General features: G+C 46.4%; 1 protein-coding gene across 1 annotated transcript in view; it reads left to right on the forward strand.

Annotated features, from left to right (window-relative positions):
- Tti1 (TELO2 interacting protein 1) overlaps positions 1 to 19,237 on the forward strand; it is a 44,060-nt gene extending 24,823 nt beyond the window's left edge. Inside the window, exons 4-8 of the mRNA XM_057781737.1 lie at positions 1,376 to 1,524; positions 4,803 to 4,943; positions 6,776 to 6,980; positions 7,276 to 7,363; positions 18,137 to 19,237. Of these exons, the coding sequence (XP_057637720.1) occupies positions 1,376 to 1,524; positions 4,803 to 4,943; positions 6,776 to 6,980; positions 7,276 to 7,363; positions 18,137 to 18,323 (770 nt within the window). The 3' untranslated portion in view covers positions 18,324 to 19,237. The remainder of the gene's footprint in view (positions 1 to 1,375; positions 1,525 to 4,802; positions 4,944 to 6,775; positions 6,981 to 7,275; positions 7,364 to 18,136) is intronic.
- Positions 19,238 to 20,305: the final 1,068 nt, after the last annotated feature.

The following is a 20,305-nucleotide window of genomic DNA, read 5'->3' on the forward strand; positions in this document are numbered from 1 at the left end:
AGATGCATCTCCCTTCATCCTCTCAGAATCTAGCAGAGACTAGTATACCCTCTATTATAAGGTTCAGGTTTTCTAGCAGAGGAATCTGAACCCAGACAAAGTTAAGGGGAGCAGTGCTCAGCTCAGTGAAAATGCTCACTCACAGCTGGTAATAGGACAGTGGAACAAGGTGGGCCTGTAGACAGGAAAGTCCTGCAGGACAGAGATGATGCCTGGGGTTCAGACAGCTGGCCAGTCTTGTTCAGTTTCCATCATCATCTTCTCAAGCAGTACTAGGCAGGGAGAGCTGAGAGCTATGCCATCCTCTTTACTCACTCTCCTAGTGGCAGAAGATATGCCTTATCCCTTTGGTGCAGGCGAGGTGATGCACAGTGAAAGGATGTATTAATAGGTTGTGGAGTCTCCCTAGTCCAAGCCCTACATCTGAGCATTGCACCAGGCTGCCCTAGAACTTCAAATCTCAAACGAAGATAATAAGATTTTGGTGTTGGTCATCTAAACTTCTTACAAGCTAGTAGAAATGATCAGCTTTGGCTCTCTGTGGTCAAGGGGTGAATAAAAAAGGAAAGGAGACAACAGAGAAAAGGCCACCCAGGGTACTACCCAACCTGGGGCTCAAATTAGAACTATGCCCTAAAAAAGTTTTAAGTTATCTATCATTCCATGGCCTACCCCTCCCAATACATTGTTATTCTTCCTCTCATGCAAAAACATATTATAGAGCCTGTGCTGTATCTGCAGATGTGGGGTGACAGGGTAGGAAGGGAAGTGGGGTACCACTCACTGTGTAACCTTGGCTGACCTCAGACTCTGATATCCATGTGCCTCTGCCTCACGAGCATTAGGGTTAAAGGCACGCAGCACCACTCCTAGTGAACTTCTTGACTTTTTCAGTTTGACGTAAATTCCTTATGATGCATCTTTACACATTTTCCTCTAAGTCCTTGTCTCACTGAGGGTTCTATTGCTGTGAAGAGATGACTTGACCACGGCAGATATTATAAAGAAAAACATTTAGTTGGGTTTGGCTTACAGTTCAGAGGTTAGTCTATTATCATCATGGTGGGAAGCATGGCAGCATGCAGGCAGACACAGTGCTGGAAAATGAACTGAGAGTTAGTTCTACATCTGGATTGACAGGCAGCAGAAAGAGAATTACACTGGGCTTAATTTAAGCATCTGAACCCTCAAAGCCTGCAACTACTGACACACTTGCTCTAATAAAACTATACCTACTCCAACAAGGCCACACCCCACTCCCTATGAGCCCTATGGGGTCATTTTCTTTCAAACCACCACCGTCCTATTCTGGAGTCTAAAGCTATCTGTCAAGCTGGATTTTTCTAAAGCATTGTCACTAATTCTGTTCTTTCAGAGGAACAATCATCTCCCCTAAAAGTGGATGAGAATGACACCCTTCCAGATGTGGAGCCACCACTGCCAGTACACATCCAGATAGCCAAGGATGTGATGGAGCGCTGCATCCACTTATCATCAGATAAAAATCTGAAAATCCGCCTGAAGGTCGGTGTGCAACCCTTTTCTTCATTCATAGAGCAGCAGGTCTGAGATGTGTTGTGGTCAGTGGTAACTGGATAGACAAGCAAATTTCCTCATCTCCTGGCCCATGTGTGATGTCCATGAGAAAGAAGCATCAAAAGGGGTCTTTCTCTGGGACAGCAGTTTTAACATCTTTCTGTGTCAGCCCAGATATCAAGAGGGAGCTTAGTCCCCTACCTTGAAAACCACAGAGCCTGGCAGGTTCACTGAGTCCCCAAGGCAAGGAATACTATGTACTTTGAATGGTGACCATTTCTGTGCTGACATAATGCAGGATGCAGCTTTTAATATTTTAAGGCAGTTGTTCTTCTGAGCCCTTATCTTTGTTTTTGTTTTTATTTTCATCATAGAAAAAACTAACACTTGCCGGGCGGTGGTGGCGCACGCCTTTAATCCCAGCACTCGGGAGGCAGAGACAGGCGGATCTCTGTGAGTTCGAGACCAGCCTGGTCTACAAGAGCTAGTTCCAGGACAGACTCCAAAACCACAGAGAAACCCTGTCTCAAAAAACCAAAAAAAAAAAAAAAAAAAAAAAAAAAAAAAACTAACACTTTCTGTAACTTGACTTCTTATGTCAGCAGCTCCCAAACAAGCCCTGATCCCAAGGACTGAGCCACGTGAGTGACTTTGTCAAAGGACCATTGGGAGGGAGAAATCTCATAATCACTCCAAAAAGTTCTTAAGCCAAAGAAAAGCATCACTTCTCCACTCCTCGAGGAGGGAGAACAATTGCTTTCGTTGCTCTGTGTCGGTAGCCTTGTTAAAGGATGGAAACCCTGATCTGCAAGTTACCTCAGTGTCAGGGTTTGTGTTACGGAGTTTTTTCAGTCTTCCTGAGACATCTGCCCATCACACATTCGACAAGTATTGGGGGCAGGAGTACATGTGACATGCAAAGCTTCAGTTTGAGTGCCTAGAAACTATTTGTCAACCTTCTAAATACTCTTCATCTTTCTGGCACCTGTGTACACACTGCAGTAACTAAGAGTATCAGTTGGTGCCTGCCATGGTTGTGCAACCTTTAATCCCAGCACTTGGGAGGCAGAGGCAGACAGATCTACGTGAGTTCCAGGATAGCCTAGTCTACAAAGTGAGCACCAGGAGAGCCAGGGCTGCACAATGGAACCTTGTCTTGGATAAAAAAGAGTGTCAGTTGGACTAGCAAGATGGTTCAGCAGGCAAAACTGCTTGCTACACATTAGAACTTCTACATAGTTCGGTGGCACACATACTCTGGTACACAGATGTACACACAGACACATCATACAAATACTAAATCTTTTAGAAGCCTGTCAGTGTAAGATCCACATAGTTGAGTTAAGATGATGCCTCTGTCCTTTACTAGCCATGCGACCTTGAATTTTGAACCTTTGCATCATCATGAGGAAAGAGGGGACAAGGATGTCACCCTCACAGGATTGTCCATATGAAAATACGGGAGCCTGCTGTATGATGTAGACACTCATTCATTCCCGCCCTCGTTCAGCCCTCATGCAGGACATACAGAAGACAGTGAGTGGCACAAAAAAAAGGAGCCCTTTTCCCCCTGGATCTTTCTGTTTATTGTGGGGAAAGGGCAATACACACATATATCCAAGTTTGGGAGGTTCTGGCGAGATAATGAACAGGCACCATGATAGAGAAGGGTAATCTATCCATGAAGCAGAGCTTGCTTTCTGATTCCAACTAGCCAGCTAAGCGGGCCTCTGAGGTGACAACATTTCTAAAGGTTAAAGAACTAGCTATGCAAAGGGATAAAGCAAAGAGAACTTTCTCGGTATAGGGGGGAAAATAGGCATTTTTGAATCCATGAGATAAAATGCAGCTTGTCCAGACAGTGACACCAAAGCCATTGGTGCTACACTCTTGCCCTTTTCTGTCCCACTAAGCTTTCTCTCCACCTGCTGAGATGTGGCCTCCTCTTTTCTATGCCCTTGGTGTGGGGTCAGCTGGTTGTAGAAAGCTGGTAAGACAACATTGACCAATTTCACTCTGCCTTTCTGACTCAAGAGCACATACCCTGTGCACTCTTTGTGGGCACCCATTCTTGCAAAGCCTGTGTTGGCTGCTGTACTGACCACTACCTACAATTGATGCCAGCTGTCGGTGTTCAGTAGTAGACTGAAAGATCAGTGTACTGTTTAGGCTAGCCCAAACCTCCCTGGTAAGATTGGATAGTCCTGTTTCCTGCCTGATTCTCCTGATAGCAACAAGACTTGAGCCCACCATCTTCTCAGCCTCCTCCTCCTTGCTTCCTTCAGTGGCACTGCTGCTCTTTTCCTCCACCAGACTGTGAGTATCTCCGTTGAGGTCATACAGTGCTGCTGAGGTCAAACAGGGTTCAAATCCTTTCTAGAACATGTTCAAATCCTTTTGTGGTTCTGCCGACATCATGTGATCACGCCTTTGCTATGAGCTCCTAAGGGCCTCATCACTTCTTCCCAATCCCCTTCAAATGCCTTCTTTACTCAGCTACTAGGATGACCTTCAGAAAACGTGGATGTGTCCTGTCATTTCCCTGCTAAAACACTTGGAAATGCCCCAGTATACTTAGCACAAAATAAAAGATTCTTAAGATGACCTTTTATGGTCCAGCTCCATCTTGCTCTCATTTCTTAAGCAGAGCGAGCTCTGGGGCTTTTTAGTTTTGAGTTGTTGTTTTGTTTTGGTTTGGTTTTTGTTTGTTTGACTTTTGTTTTGTTTTGGTTTTGATACTAGGGATGGAACCCAGGAGTGGCACAAGCTCTGCAGCACTCTGCCACCAAGGTCCACCCCAGCCGCAGGGTTTCTTCGTTGTAGCCCAGCTGTAGGGACCCTCACTGTGCACTGAACTAGTGCCTGCTCATCATTAGAAGCCATTCCTGAGAGACACCTTGCTCTTCATTTCATCTCTTTGTGTTACATACTTTACGGTCTTTCTTGACACAGTAGCTAATCTTTTCTCTATTGAATAGTATCTAAGGTCTCTGCCAGCTGACTCTAAACTCCATGAAGGCAAGGAAGTATACATATCTTTTCCTTGTGTATTTGTATTACTCTAATACCTGGCCTGGACTGAAATCAACAGGAATAGCCAAATCTCCAGGATACTGGGCTCATGTTGTTTCAGAACTAAATGGTGTATCAAGTTTCTGTTACTATTTTAATGCATTTCTCGGGCTCACTTTGTTGAACAGGAACTTGGTCCCAGGCATCTGGTTTTAAGCCCCTACTGCCTGTTGAAGTCCTGTCTTTTCTTTCAGGTCTTGGATGTGCTGGGTTTGTGTGTGGTGGTTCTACAGTTCCATAAGAACCAGCTCCTCCCCCTGGCTCATCGGGCCTGGCCTTCACTCGTGCACCGACTCACAAGTGATGACCCCCTGGCAGTCCTCAGAGCCTTCAAGGTACTGACCCAGTCTTCGGCATTACTTCTCTTTATTTGACCTCTGGACATGGACCTTAAAGAAAGTAAAGAAAAATAAGAAAAGCACAGAAAAGATTAAATGACACTTTCTTTAGAATTTAACTGAGTGATCTCATAAAATCAAAGGCCACCTGTATTCACTGAGCATCTCTTGTGTGCCGAGCAGAAGGCTTGGCATTGTCCACATGGGAGTTCATGTTATAGTAACCTGCAAGGCACTTATTACTTCCATTTTTGGCCAAGAAAGAAACAAATTCAGCGATGATAACATACCTTGGAATTCTACAGCTAGTAAGGGGTAGAACCCAGGTCAGGCTCATTCTCAGTAAATCATCATGAAAGACCTGATGACAGCCCACTTCTGCCTAGCCCAAGCCCACAGTCACCCATTTTCAGGAGTAATTTAGGTACAATTTTGCCAAGGATGAAACAGAACTCTGGTGAAGGCCTTTGATAAGCTGCAGCTCTGTAGAGATATCATTCTCCCTGGTTAGTTTGGCTTATATTAGTGCATGAATTTTCACTTATTTATTTATATCCTTCCTTGTTCTGAAAAGCACTTAACGGCATCCTACAGAGATACGTTTGCCATGCAAGACAGCATAAATTAGAAGTGGATGAGCAAGATGAAGCAGAGGGAAGAGATGTGGAGGGGCAGCAGATGGGAGCTGGAAATGCAGTCAGTATGCCTGGCAGAGATAGTCTGGTTTTCTGTAAGATTCTCTAATAGATACTAAGTCAGAATACCAGCTTATTTGACATAATTGTTAATGTTAATACCAAAGCAAAATGCATGAAATGGTGTGTGTGTGTGTGTGTGTGTGTGTGTGTGTTAAGAGGGAAGGAGAAGAGAGAGAAAGGGGAAGGCAGAGAGAGAAGGCAGTATTATTAAATCTTACTCAGATGTACTGTTTCCCTTTATGAAAATTAATAGGTTATTTGAAATGAGAGCCAGCCAGTGTAGAAAAATGAAAACATACTAAGACGTGTGTGCTGCAAGCAAGACTGCTTTTTCCACATGTAGACACATTAATAGTGCTTTTCCTGAAATCATGTGATACAGCTAAGGGCCCTTGAGATGAGAACCTTACTCTGCAGACTGGACAGACACTGTGAGCCCATTATGCCTTGCTTACTGATTCTTAAAGAAATTCCTATCCTCCTGTTCACTCAGTCTTGTGCAGCGGGGCAAAACATTTCAATATGTTCTGCTACAGAAAGTTTAAACGACACATGCAAAGAGACTGCCTGTTGTGAAAGATAGAAAAAGGGTGATGTACATGAGAGATTATGCAGTTGAACAGACGGAACGCAGAGATGGCTCCAGCCACAGGGACCAGCCTTGGCTTAGCCAGGGACCATAGCCATCTTCCTGATGCCTGCACATGGCAGCTGCTGAGCCTCGGAGTTTATGTTTGCTCAGCTAGTAAGAGTTAAAAGCCCAAGTCTTCTCAAGGGATGTTAGGAAGATTCCAGAGATGATCTATGTGAACTGCTTTAAGTGCTCGCTCTCTCTTATCAAAAAAAGGAAAGGAAATCAAGGTATTAATCATATTATTCCTCCACCCCAAGCTCCCTCTGAATTACTCTCCATGTAATCTGTATTTATGGATAGAAGAATCTATGCCTTGGAAGCAGAGACCTCCGAATTCATAACTGTCAGAATCACAAACCATGGGCAAGGAATTAACAGCAATAATTCCATTTTTTTTCCTAAGTAGAGTCCTAGATAGAATTGAATTAGCAAATGTGTCCCAGCCCTCTTACTGCTTTAGCAATGTGCAGTCACCAGACTGGGGGCTGTTTCTGCAGGTTTTACAGACACTTGGAAGTAGATGCGGCGATTTTCTCCGGAGCCGGTTCTGCAAAGATGTCTTGCCAAAATTGGCCAGCTCCTTAATCACCCAGGCCCCCATCAGTGCCCGGGCTGGACCAGTTTATTCTCACACATTGGCTTTCAAGCTACAACTAGCTGTCTTGCAGGGCCTGGGTCCCCTCTGTGAGAGTCTGGACTTAGGTAGGTACTACATGGGTCTCCTGGCCATAGAGCCCGCACATGACTTGATGCCCCTGCTTTGTGTCTTCTGCCGAGTGGCGCTTGCATCCCTCACCTCCCTTCTTATACACCTCCTTCAGTCTACCCTGACCCCCCATCTCTCCTTCTACCTTAAGGTATTCCTGGCTTGCTGGGCAGAGTAAAGAGCTCAGGGAACTTTGCATGGCTAATCTTAAGTCCCAAGACAGTGTTGGATATTGCTTGTACCCAGTGCAGTCTGAGAGCCTGAGGCTTGTTTTGTTTTTCTGCCCTGCAGGTGAGGGTGACCTGAATAAAGTGGCTGATGCCTGCTTGATTTACCTCAGCACTAAACAGCCCGTGAAATTACAAGAGGCTGCCAGGAGGTACGTCTGCTTCATCACCCGCATCTCTTTACGTTTGCTCTAAATTATAGATGATTTGCTAATGGCAAGCAGAGTTGAGGCAATCTCTGCTCTCTTTTCTCTCTCCTTGCCAGGTTAAGATGATTTCTTTAACTGTGCCAACTTCAAGGATGGTATTTTGACTAGATGCTTTCTCTTTGCACGTGACCTTTCCCGGTGCTGCGGTGTCAGCAACAATTCCAGAGGGGCACAAAGCAGAAAGGTCGGGTGCTGGAGGGAACCCAAGCCCTCCTGGCTGTAGGGTTTCTGCCTCTACTCTGTTCCTGTGATCAGGGATCCAGCACCTTTCTATGCCTCTGCTCGCTCCTCATAGCAAAGCCAAAGGAAAGCACCAGGTGTGCCATGACTAACTACAGAAAGTCATAGGTGGAAGAAGAATCTGTGCAGAACTGGGTGCAGGCAGATGCGTGCCTGTTTCTCGTGTTCATACCACTCAACTGCTTCTGGCAGTAAGCTGACCCAAAGAGCAACTTGATAGACCTTTTGATTCCAAAATTACATGAGCCTCATTTCCCAGAGTTTTGGCCATGCCTGTTAGAAAATAGCTGTGCCTCTAACACAAGCTATTTTGGTTCCACAAGGACTAAGTGCTTTTTCTCATAAGCCAAAACTGAGCACAGCAGCATCCTTAACTTGAGGCCTGGAGTGCACCCTGGCCTCCTTTCCTCAGCACTCCTCCCTGCTGGGAATAACCTGTGCTCTGCAGCTGCCTGTCCCTGGACACTTGCTGCCAGTGCTGCCTGGCCTGCCAACTTAATGTGGGCATAGCCCCTTCTCCCCAGGTATCTAGAGTTAGCCCTCCTCATCCTTGCTGGGGTGGGAGTCAGGTGACTCCTCATTCCCCTCGGAGCTGGGAAGCCTGCTCTGACTGTGGAATGAGGAGAGCAGCATGCTCCCTTATAAACCTTGCATTCCCTACAAGTGAGAGGAATAGCTCTTAGACTTGATTTATTGTCTTTGCAATTCTTTGCTCTTGATTTCCTTGGTAGCTTTTTTTCCTTCTGTCCCTGTCCCGTCAAATCTCTTAGACCCAAAATCAGTCATGGTTTTTGGAGCATAGGGGAGCATCCCAAGGAGCTTCTTATCCTCAGGCGTTCCTGTTCCTTAAGAACCAGCGCAGAGTGAAAGGGATCCTCCCTGGGCCATGCTGTAACTGGTTGTGCTGTGACTTAAGGTGCAACCCAAGGACATGATGACTTTATCTTGGAGTAAATTCTTCTGAGTTATAGAAATCTGATTTTCAACTTCCCATCCCACTCTGCTTTTCCTACGTCCACTGCATCCCATCCGTCAAGCTTAGAGCCTTCGAGCCGATATTCACAATGCATTTATCTTTTCATTCCCAATTCTCTTCTGCCACTGAAAGTAATTAAACCCAGAATTGGACCTTGCTGAATCTTAAGTTGGTGTTCAAGGTGGCTGGAGGAGGAGAATGCAGCCGGATCACTTACTGTGGCTCCCTTTGTTTGCTCCAGTGCCTTCCCTTCCACCAGGGGGTTGAGTCAGATGACCATGTCTGCCTTGTGGGAGGGAGAGAATGTACAAAGCTGATTGCTTCACCCACACCACATCTGCAAACTTATTTTGAAGGGGCTGGGGGCTAAGAGTCAGTATTCTCCGATTTAGCATCTTAATTCTGAAATTAATGAGCTCTCTAAACAGGAAGAGTCACTCAAGACAATAGGCAGGCCTGGTATCCTGAGCCATCATGTGGAGGGCCCTGGTGAGGCTGATTGCGTTGAAGCAGTCAAGGTAGTCGTGAAGAGAGAGTAGGGGTCCCAGGCCAGCCCCTTTGTCCTTAGTTCTCTTTCCTTAACCCCTTCCTCCCTTACTAAGAGAATGCCTACCTGCCCACTTGGAAAACTGCCCCTCTTCCATTCCAAGTACCAATATAGTCAGACTACCATAAGCCCTGACCTGAGCCACCACAGAAGCCTCTTTACCAGCTGTACCTCCACCTCTAACACCGTATTCACCACATGGCTGTCAGAGTAACACAACACACACTCATGGGAGATGGGAACGCTCTCGTGTTTAGAGAGCTTGTAGCAGGTTGTGCAAAAGACAAACCTCAGCATAAGCTCTAGAAGTAACGGGGGAAGTCAGAAGGGCCGCAGATGGCCCGACTCCCCTCAGAAGAGGGGAACTCCTCACGCTGCTCCTCTGTCTGTTCTGAGTCCTCTGCCTTCTACAAGATGGTAAACCACATTCCCAGAGAATAGGTGCTTCTGTGGGCCTCGGAGTCGTCATGATGTGGCAAAGCTGGCAACTGGTGCATATTCCTTTTATCCACATCATGGCTAAGTTCTCCTCCCTCCTGTTTATTTTTCCTGGCTCCAAAGAATGTCCCAGCCTCTGTTTGCTTTTTTAATTTGTTTTATTAAATATAGCCTTCATGGTAGGCTTTACATCCAGGTCGTAAACTCTGGAAATGGAAATTGATCAGGGGGTGGTTGATATAACCAAGGCTGTAAATGCTAAGAGTGGAGATGCCATCCCAGTTTAATGCTTTTATCTGGCAAATATACCTTGTAAGGAGGGGGCATAAATCTTACAACTTGGGGGAGGGGTGGGACAGGAGATAACCTTGCTGCTTATTACCACAAGGTGTCACTGTTAACTGGTTATGGGGGGGGGACGCTTCTTCAAATCCCATGTATTTAAGCAACATTAATGACTGACAAGTAAATCATATTCTGGGAATGGGAAGAGTAGCCATCAAACCAAGGACTATAAAGAAGGCAGCATCAATAGGAGTAAGCCTTGGATCAGCCGTGCCCCACCTAAGCCAGAGGCAAAGGCAAGCTTAACTGTTGTAAATTCCTAAGTAGTCTAGAAGCCTTCAGTATATCTCCCAGCTTATGGTTCTTTGCCCTTCTGACCACTGGGCTTTGCCATTTCATACCCGGGAAGAATTCCAGAGGAGAGCAACTCCCCTACTCTTAGGGTTCCATCCCAATTTTGGTTTTTCCTTGAATATGTACACTCAATGGGCCGATCTCCTGCTAGCCTCTGAGGCTCCCTGTCCTACAGCGAGGTTTTACATCATATGCACCTTCACTCTGGGCCAAAAACAAATAAAAAATAAAAACTAGACAATATCTACTGTTAAAGCATGAAGTCCCATCCCCAATAAGTTTTGTAGTAAAACTAAGCTCCAAGGCTGCTTGGTCTCTATCAACTCCTGCCCTTGCCAACCCCAGAACCTGGCTAGGGATACAGGTAGCCACCAGCTAGTGTACCTTCTGCCATACAGGTCCTGATGCTGTTACCGCTTAGATAGACCTGGGTCAGAGTGGGGGTGTTGAAGGTACACAGTACTCACTCACCTTCCTTCACCTGGCATGGTGTGAAAGCAAGTAGCACCAGTTGGACAAACCTAGGTTTAGGTCCTATATCCTATGCTATGCAGCCACATGGGATCTATTACTTTTCAGTTCCTCCCCGTATGAGTGGATGGTGGTGATGTCTTCCTCACAGGTGTTTTTTGTTTTGTTTTGTTTTTTTGTTTTGGTTTTTCGAGACAGAGTTTCTCTGTGGTTTTGGAGCCTGTCCTGGAACTAGCTCTTGTAGACCAGGCTGGTCTCAAACTCACAGAGATCCGCCTGCCTCTGCCTCCCAAGTGCTGGGATTAAAGGCGTGCGCCACCACCGCCCAGCCTTTGTTTTGTTTTTTAAATGTGGTCAGAAAGTCAAATCTAAAGATTATGTGGTAAACTCCTGTATGCCAAGCCCTGGTCTGGGTACTGAAAATAGAAGACAGGTGGATTCTGCCCTTGCGGTGCGTGTGTTTCAAAGTGTGATTCTATATGTATATGTAGGAAGTGCATGTGTGTATATACACTAACCAAATAATATGTTGTCATGTGCGTATATACCTGGGTGCAGCCTTCCTTCTAAATCTACTTGTTATTAAAATCTGAATAGGGCTTTCTCCTCAAAAGGTTTTTTTTTTCCCATGTTAATTGGGACACCCTCCCCATCTCCATTTGTGGGGGAAGTCAGGAGCAGGTTTGAAGGTTCCTTTATTGACTGACTTCCCAGCTCTCTTTCTAGCTGTAGGATCCCAGCCCATCAAAGAACCAGCTGGTGCCTTCAAACCCTGAACAGCACAGACTAGCACAGGCTCCTTCATTTCATCCCTACCAGAGCCTGACTCCTCTTTACGCCACCCACAGGCCTGTCTGTTTGAACAGCTCAGAAGCTACTGAGGTGATCCACTAGTTCAGCTAGCTCAAAACGAATAGCTCATCCCCTGAATGGGGTGGGCAGCCCACTTGAGGCCTGGATTCAAAGCTGTTTTCCCCCTGGGTTGCACCTGGCATGGAAATGAGGGCACTCCTCATATTTTTCCTTTTGACATTTGATTAATAGTTGACAAATCCAGATCCAAGTAGTTTGCTTTCCTATTATCCATCTTTTGACAGGCACTGTTGCTTTTCTTTTCAAGGCCCATTGTTCTAAAAATACACTCAGATCTGAAACCGTTCACTGTGCACATAGAGGCATGATTTCATGGCGTCAGAGATAAGAGACATCTGCCATGCAGATTACAAACAAAGCAGGTTACTAGGTTTCTGATATGAAGGCAGAGATCTCTGCACTTCTTAAACCATGTGTTGCCAGTATTTTCCCGAGGCTGTAATGTGTCATGGGATTGCTAACCTGCAGGAGTTTGCACCCAGTGTGTGTATCGGGGAGTGGGGGGTAAGCTTGCCTGTACATGCAGAGGCCAAGTGCCAAGATCCAAGGCATGTGCCATCATACCCCACCAGAAATACATTTCTAAGAAAGACTTCTCATTGCACCCATCAGCAGGAGCCGCTAGCTTAGTGACAAAGCATGGGTCACAGAAAAATAATTTGAGTAGGATAGGGCAAAAACACTTAGATTGTCACAAAAGTGTCATCTTTCTTGTAGGAGCAGGAAACACTGCATGCGACCTTTGAGTATATTAGCCAGAGCTGAGACAAGAGGCTACTTTGAAGCCATGGCAAGCAACCCTGCCATGGGACCTTAGCCTGGGGCCTAGAGGTAGAAAAGCTAGCCAGATGGAAGGGGCTTCATTTAAAACCCACCCAGTAAGACTTAAACCCTGCTAGGTTCTGGCTTCCTTTTGAATTGTCTCTAACAGATTGGGCCTCTCCGTGTCATGTCCTTTTAAATATGCATGAAGCAGTGGAAGCATTCTACTACATTTATGATACTCTGTCTTGTGATATTTTAGGGGCATGATTAGCATCATACGCTGCAACTAGTGTTTATGGTTTTAAATCCTGTCCTCTCTGCATTTAAATATTTTTAATGGGAGTCTGTGTTGGAGGTCGATCGATGGGTGAATGGTTTTGAACAGGTAAATATAGCTAGGTCTAACAAGTAAGTGTATCAGCAAAGGTAATTGGTAGCATGTATTTGGAGAGTAAATTGTTGCTTCCAGTCATAATCCCCCATTCCCAACATTTAGAGACAAAAAACAGCCTTGGTGCATAAGAAGATAGCTAAATTGAATAGCAAGAAAGGACAAGCTTGAAATACTGGTTAACCAATGAACCGAGACCCATTAGAGTAAATTACCGAGTATGGAAACATAGCCCACTGCTTGCAGCCTGGGACAAGTCAACACCCTGGGCATCCATTTGTTTAAAAGGCAGCACACAGCCTCATTTGCAGTATTGGCATGCGCAGAGTAATGGAGGAAGAGATGACCAGAGAATGGGATGTGGAAGCTGTTCTGCTGGAGAGGGGACCAGGCCCGCTTCCCAGTAAGTGATGTGCTTTCAGCCACATTTGCTCAGACCCCTGTGGAAAGAGGTGTGTCATGCTCCTAAGAACCACTTCCTTAGATGCTCCAAATAAACACAAAGCCACAAGTTCTTTACCTCTCTAGCATTTGCCCTGACAGCTCCTGGGAGCATTTTATAAATCCAGAAAGAGACAAGGAACATCAGATCCCTCAAGCAAGTAATTGACAGAGAATGAATAGCCTGTCACCCGGAGAGCTGGGAGCCTTGCACTTCAGTTACAGTTTATTTAGCAATTCCGGACCCTGATTGGCTTACAGTGTTCTAGAGCCGCCTTTGAGCGGATGCTCTCTAGACAGAGCTTGCAAAGACATACTCTGCTGCTACAACACCGGGTTCTCTTTTTGGTTTTGCCACTGGGGTTGGGCGGGGAGTGGTGGCAGTGGTAGATAATCCGGTGCTCATGCTACAGAGTTGTGGGGGCCCATGGAAGCCAGACAGCGCTTCAGAACTATCTGTCTGCCCCTGGAGTCGCCACTGCCCGTATGTACCCCTTAGGAATCCTTCCCTGGCTACACCCACAGAGGGCCTCTAGGATGGCCTGGCCATACTACACTATGATGTCTGCCTTCCCAGAAGATGAGATGGGTCCTAAAACCATAGCTTTCATCAGCCTCCTTTGTGACATCCCAGAAACCTAGCACAGTGTCTGCAAATGTCTGAACCACAAGAATGAGGTCCTGACTCTGCTAGCTAGATTCCATTAGCACACTTCTTCCCTCCAGGCCACCACACCCCAGCTGGCTCTTTGGAGTAGCCCAGCACTGGTCCTGAAGGAATGCTCTCCTTCTGTTGGTTTGGCCTCTGGAGTTTATTAGGTACTTACTGATACCCGTCAACCATAGATGGGGCTGGAGTGCAGGGAAATGGCTGCCTGCATGAAGTGAAATTCAATAAAACCGCATTTTAAGTGAAAAATCAGTATAAACACCAGGCTTCTTTGCCATGGAAACAGAGGTTGCTTAGAAACTGCCTAACGGCGAGTTCTAAATTTTTTAAAGTCAAGTTATCATTTAAGCTACACGGCCCTACAGGTTATTGAGAGATAATCACCTGCCTCGGGACATGTGGAGGCAAGAGGCACAGCTGAGTGCCTCCTGTGCTCTGGGGACCAGGTAATCTCTTGATAACTGTGCTCCCCGGAGCCACCAATTTGGGCCTGGGGGAAGGAGAAAGGAGTTTTTGTTTAGGAGTTAAATAGTATACATTCTCTTTGGGTTTGAAAAAAGATGAACTGGCCATTTGGCATGTTGTAACAACCATCCCTGCCATGTCTGGAGCTAGATTGAGGACGTGTTCCAGGCAGTTGCCCTGGTCACTCAAAGAGAGGCCTTGCCTTTGTCTCCTAGCTTGATTATGCAGAAAGGCTGGGCAAGAAGTGGCCCCAAGCAAAGTGCTCCAGAGTTGAGAATCAAAGCCAGGCTTCTGGAGCCCTCAGACCCAACCTGCCAGGCCTCAGGCTCAGCTCCTGGTGGCAAAGCCAACAGGGCCAAGGTTAAGAATTTGTCAGTCTTTAGGGTTCAGCAGACCTCATGCCTCCTGCCCAGCAGGAGCGCAGCTGCTCCTGCCAGCCACCTGCCTTCATGGCACAGGTTCACTCCCCCTCCTCATGCTTGCAGGTGGTGAAATATACTGCACTCCGCTGTCCCTGAAATCACAGACAGAATTAGAACCCTGAGGCTGAGAATTGGGCCCTACCAAGGCACTGTGGAGTTGAGTGAGACAAAAGACAGATGTTTTGCCCTTTTCAGTCTGAGCATCATCCATAGCTGGTGATACTGCTGGAGTCGGTAGTAGTAATCATTCCTCGGGCTCTTGCTCCCCACCCCATCCCTGTCTCTCTCCCCTTCTCTCCCTCCACCTTCTCTCTCTCTTTCTGTTCCCTATCTCTACCTCGTCCCTCTTTCTCGTCTCTCTGATTCTCTCTGTGTGTCTCTCTGAAACAGTGCTTTCTTTAGACACTCAGAGTGCTCCCCTGCCTCACCCTTCCTGTCTCCTCCCCTCAGAACACACCCATGGGGAGGCTAGACTGCCTGTGATCATGCTTGGGAGAAAGTAGAAGCAGGCTCTGGAGGCAGGATGCTTTGCTTCCAGGGGCTGAGGCAGGAGGAGGAACTTGCTTGTTTGAGTGTCCACCCTTTTAGACATCTAAAATGATTTCTAAGAGTTTGGTTCTGCTTAATAAAAGCAGGTGAAGTTTGCACATGCTTTCTTTGGTTCCCTGTTAGTGTTTTATTTGGAGATCTCAGAGGGTGATTACAGCATCCCATTCAGCTAAAGGGGTCTCAGGAATGAGCGTCGTTATGCTCTGAGCTTGTAAGCAGAGCGGAACTGTGGCTGAGCTGGGCCTCAGCACCTTCTGCTGACTGTTGCCCATATAAAAATATTCCTTGAAGGAAGAGCAGCTGCAGCTTAAGAAATTGTTCCAGTTCTTGAAATAGAAAAAAAAGTCAAATGAAATCATTTGCATTCTAACAGTCTTTGGCACCAGGGGAAACTGTCAACAGTGTCACGTGTAAACAGAAATGTGCTTCCTGGTTGGTTTTTTTTTTTGGGGGGGGGTGTTTTTTATCATTTCCCTCACCACTCTAATTATCAAAGATATTTTTTGTTTTTAAACAAAAATTGTCTCCCACGCAGGCCCCATCTCTTTTCTGCAGTGGAGTGGAAACAACGAATTAGAATAGTATAATCACTTCTTCAGCACCACCGTGTAGGTTATCAACAAGATTATTCTAAGCTAACACACATGTACGCATGCATGTTCACACAGTCACAGGTGCACACACATGTACACTCACACGCACATGCACACACAGTCTCCCCCGCCCCCAGGATATGTCTATCACACACAAGGAAGAAAGCAAAACTGGTGTCACAGGATAAAGCCCAACTCCCCCAGGGGCACAAATTTTTCTGATTAGTGAAATTAAAAACCAGAAATTAATTTTTATTTAGCAATCATTTTATTCCCATTTGACTCTCAAAAGTATGCTAGAGGTCCCTAGAAATAATTGGCAAGAAAGAGGTTATCTTCCTATCTGTATAGTTGTTCCTCCGTACACAGGAGGAATTGGCTCCAGGCCCCGTAAGTACTTAGTCCCTTTGTGAAATGTCAGCATGTCTCTACAACCTGGGCACATGGTGATCACCTTGCACGGTGTAAACACTGAATGCTGGTTACACTGGGTAGTCAGGGACTGATGACAAGGAAAAGTCTTGTCTATGCTCATTACGAGTGGAATTTGGCTTTTAAGTATTTTAGTCCTTCACTAGTTGAGTCTGTGATGGAGTCCACTAATACTGAGACTGATGGTATTTTTAGCTGGTAAATGGAAGTCACCTGGAGATGGGCAAGAACAACCTATGATGGTACATATGTGTGAAAACTGTAACAAAACATATTATTGTGTATGCTAACTTCAAAATTAAATTTAAAATATACTTGGGGGCTGCTGAGATAGATGGTAAAGGCAGTTGCCATGGAGCCTGAAGACCTGCGTTCTGTCCCAGGACCCATATGGAAGAAATCAAGAACCTCCTCCTGCAAGTTATCCCCTGCCTCCACATATGGCATGCACATGTCCAACACATACACACACAAACAAATAAACATTAAAAATGCTAACTGGAGTTGGCAGGGACTGACCTGTGTCTTAAACCTAAGCAAAATGCCGTAAAATGAGAAAACTGAAAATAGATGTGGTTTCACTAAAAGAACTCACGGGCACTTGGTAAGTAGAGGCAGGAAAATTTGGAGTTCAAGGCCAACCTTGGCTATATAGCAAGTTTGAAACCAGCCTGATTTGCATGAGTCCCTGTCTCAAAGGAAAAAAGAAGGGAAACAGGGAAACTGAGGCCAAACCATGTGTGTAGTTCTAAGGCTCCATGGCTAGTGACACGTGACAACACATTTTGTTTCCCTGTTCCTGTTCTTCCTTATGATGGCCTCGTGACCTTTCGCAGATCCTTGCTAGAATGTAAAAACCCCAGGAAGGGGTGTCCCCCAGAGTCATCAGTCAGTCATCAGGCAGTGAGAGCCCGTTAGTCAGCAGGTGCTCACTGAGTGCTTATAGTGTGCTAAGCCAAAGGAAAGCCAGCAGCCACACTCTGAACTGTGAGACAGCTAAATGCGAGAGTCCTGAGAGGAAAGAGGGGAGACCACCTCGACAAAGTGGGAAAGCAGCCTCTCCAGCAGGTGATTCAGTGGGTGGGCTGGTAGGGCCAGCACAGGGAGAGCATTAGTTACCCTAGGATTGAACCGCCAAGTGTGTGAGGTTTACACGGGACTATCCAGTCTGGGGGCACACACTGGTGGTTCAGAAACAGGAACTGAACAGATAATAATAGTCAGAGTTCAGGTCAAGGTGAAGACTTTCATTCCTGGCAACACTGTGTGGCCTTGACCCTTAATTGAGCTCCAGGTTGTGTTTGTACAGGACATCGATACTGTTCGCCTCAAGATCCCTTGGCTAGCCTTCAATGAGCATGTATTCTGTTGGCTCTTGTCCCCAGACCTCTAAGAAGCCATGACTCTGAGTGACCAGAATGGGTTCAGCCAGGGGACATGAGGACCTTGAAGAAAAGAAGTTAAGGGGCTTTCCCAAATCCCCAGGCATAGCTGGTATTGTGGAGCTAGGCCTGTCATTCCTTCAGACTCCAGCTTTACACTGAAGAGCTTCTTTGTGTCAATACTGCACCCCTTGGACTAATTACTGTTTTACTCCACATCAGTGGACCGGAAGCTATTTGCCTATATTTCTCTTAGGCTCTGGAGCCATCCTGATGGCCCTGTCTTAGGATCTAAAGTAGGTTCCCTCTACTGTTTGAAGTGACTTCTCAGAGTTGAGTGAACAGCCTCTGGGATGAGCAGTAGCCGCCCTTCCTTCCTCCTCCCACCCACCTCCCCTGCTCACGCAATCCTCTCTCCACAGCGTCTTCCTCCACCTGATGAAAGTAGATCCTGACTCCACCTGGCTTCTCCTGCAAGAGCTGCACTGCCCTGTGCAGCAGTTCACAGCCCCCCACCCCAGCCTTCACCCCGTGCAGCTGCGGGGGGCCACCGAACAACAGAACCCCTATGCCACCAACGTGCTCCGCCTGCTCCAGCAGCTACAGTGACCCTGCTGGACCCTGCCAGTCAGAGTTGAACTGAGCCACCTCTAATGGAGGCGGTGGCAGCAGCACAGAGGTGGTGAAGGCCAATCGATGTTTAAATTGATCAATCACACAACTGCTCAGAAATTGGATTGAAGGAAAGTAGCTGACTGTTGTTTATATTTTACTCTTCGTGTTTTCAGATGGCATTGTCTGAGGGCTCTAAGAGTTAAGCTTAAGAGTTAGCCTACTATCTGCACAGCCCCTCTGCCCCACGGGTCCTACACACACACACACACACTCACTCACACACGCAGCTGTGCTCCAGGCCCAAGTTTGATTCTCAGCACTCACTGGTAGCTCAAAACCATGCGGAACTCCAGTTCCAAGGAATCTGACCTCCACGGACACCAGACTTGTACATGGTACACAGACACACACATGAGCAAAACACTCATAAGATAAATAAATCTTCTTTAAAAAATTCTTAGTGGGAGATTGATTTATTCACTTGGAGGGGAAAGCTTTCTCCTCACTCTTTATGGGGTGTGGGGCATGCATGTCAGTCATGTCAATCAGAGGACAACTTGCAGGAGTCACTTCTTCCACCGTGGGTTCCCAGGGTTGAACTCAGGCCAGCAAGCTCAGCAGATGGATTTACCTGTTGAGCCGTCCTCGTCGTTTCCCCACCCCACTTTTTTTAAGACACAGAGTTACTCTTCTGAACTCACTAGGTAGCTCAGGCTGGCCTTGAACTCATGACAGTTCTCCTTTCTCAAGTTCTTGCATACCGGGAATTACAGACATGAGCCACCACTTCTAATTTAATTTCATTTTCTTAATTTTTTGTTTAGTGTGTATAAGTGTTTTGCCCACATGTACGTATGTGTATATGTATGTACACCATGTGTGCGCTGGGTACTGGAGGATGTCAGAAGAAAGTGTTAAATTCCCTGGAACTGGAGTTATGGATGGTGAATGGTTTGAGCCACCATGTAGGTAGTGAACACCAGACTTGCATCTCCGGAATAGTAGCCAAGTGCTTTAACTCTTGGGCCATCTCTCCAGCCCTGCTGGCTGATTTCTTAACTTTGTACTGTTGGTACTGCATACTAGTCCCTGCGAGGGCTGAGCTATGTGTGGCTAAACAGTGACATGTGCCCACGGCCTTGGGTGGTGCACCACACACAGCCCTACCCACTTGTCAAGCTCACGCAGATCCTAGGTGTCTTGCACAAGATTTACGTGTGTAAGTGTAAGCCTCTGTGGCTGCATCTAAAGAGCCCAGCGGTGACCCAGTAATGTCAGCTGTTCAGTGTTTCCCCATCATATTTGAATCAGAATTAAACAAGTCACGTACATTGGGGGTACTGGTGTGTCCTCTAATACTCCTAATTTGCAGCTCCCCCCTGCACCTCTCTTTTCCTGAAGGGTTGCTGTAAGGATACAGGCTTTCTACTCCATGGCCTATGCCTGCTGAATGGATTTACTAATTACATCCATGCAGGGTCAGCTCAGGCTCTGCTGGAGTTTCTGTGAACTGGGAAACAGCAGGAGTTCTGGTCAGGCATGGCTTGTTTTGTTTTTGTTTTTGTTTCTCCTTCCAGTTTCCTGGCTTCACACTATCCCTTGTAAGTACTTCAATCAGGACCTACATCAGCGGCCACTGGTGTGCTGTCACCACTCACTCACTAGGTTACAGATACTGCTTTGCCGCGCCTCCCATGCAGACTTGCCTTTGCCTGAGGTGTCTGTGTACCAGGAATCTTCCCTTCCTCAGGCATCTGTAGCCTGCAGCTACCATTTATGTAGAAAAGGCAGGGGAAAAAAAAGTACTTGATTTTTTTTTTCTAGCTGAGAAATTTAGCACAGTACACATTTGAGTGTGCAGCTAGGGGATGGATTGACAAATGCCCTTTCAGGCACCAGCCAGATAACTCTCTGAGTGATGTGGATGATCCCCAAGCTCCAGCACTTCGTTGGCATTGGGGGGGGGGTGTTCACTG

This window comes from Chionomys nivalis, chromosome 9 (assembly GCF_950005125.1).
Source record: "Chionomys nivalis chromosome 9, mChiNiv1.1, whole genome shotgun sequence".
In the NCBI taxonomy this organism is placed as follows: Eukaryota; Metazoa; Chordata; class Mammalia; order Rodentia; family Cricetidae; genus Chionomys; species Chionomys nivalis.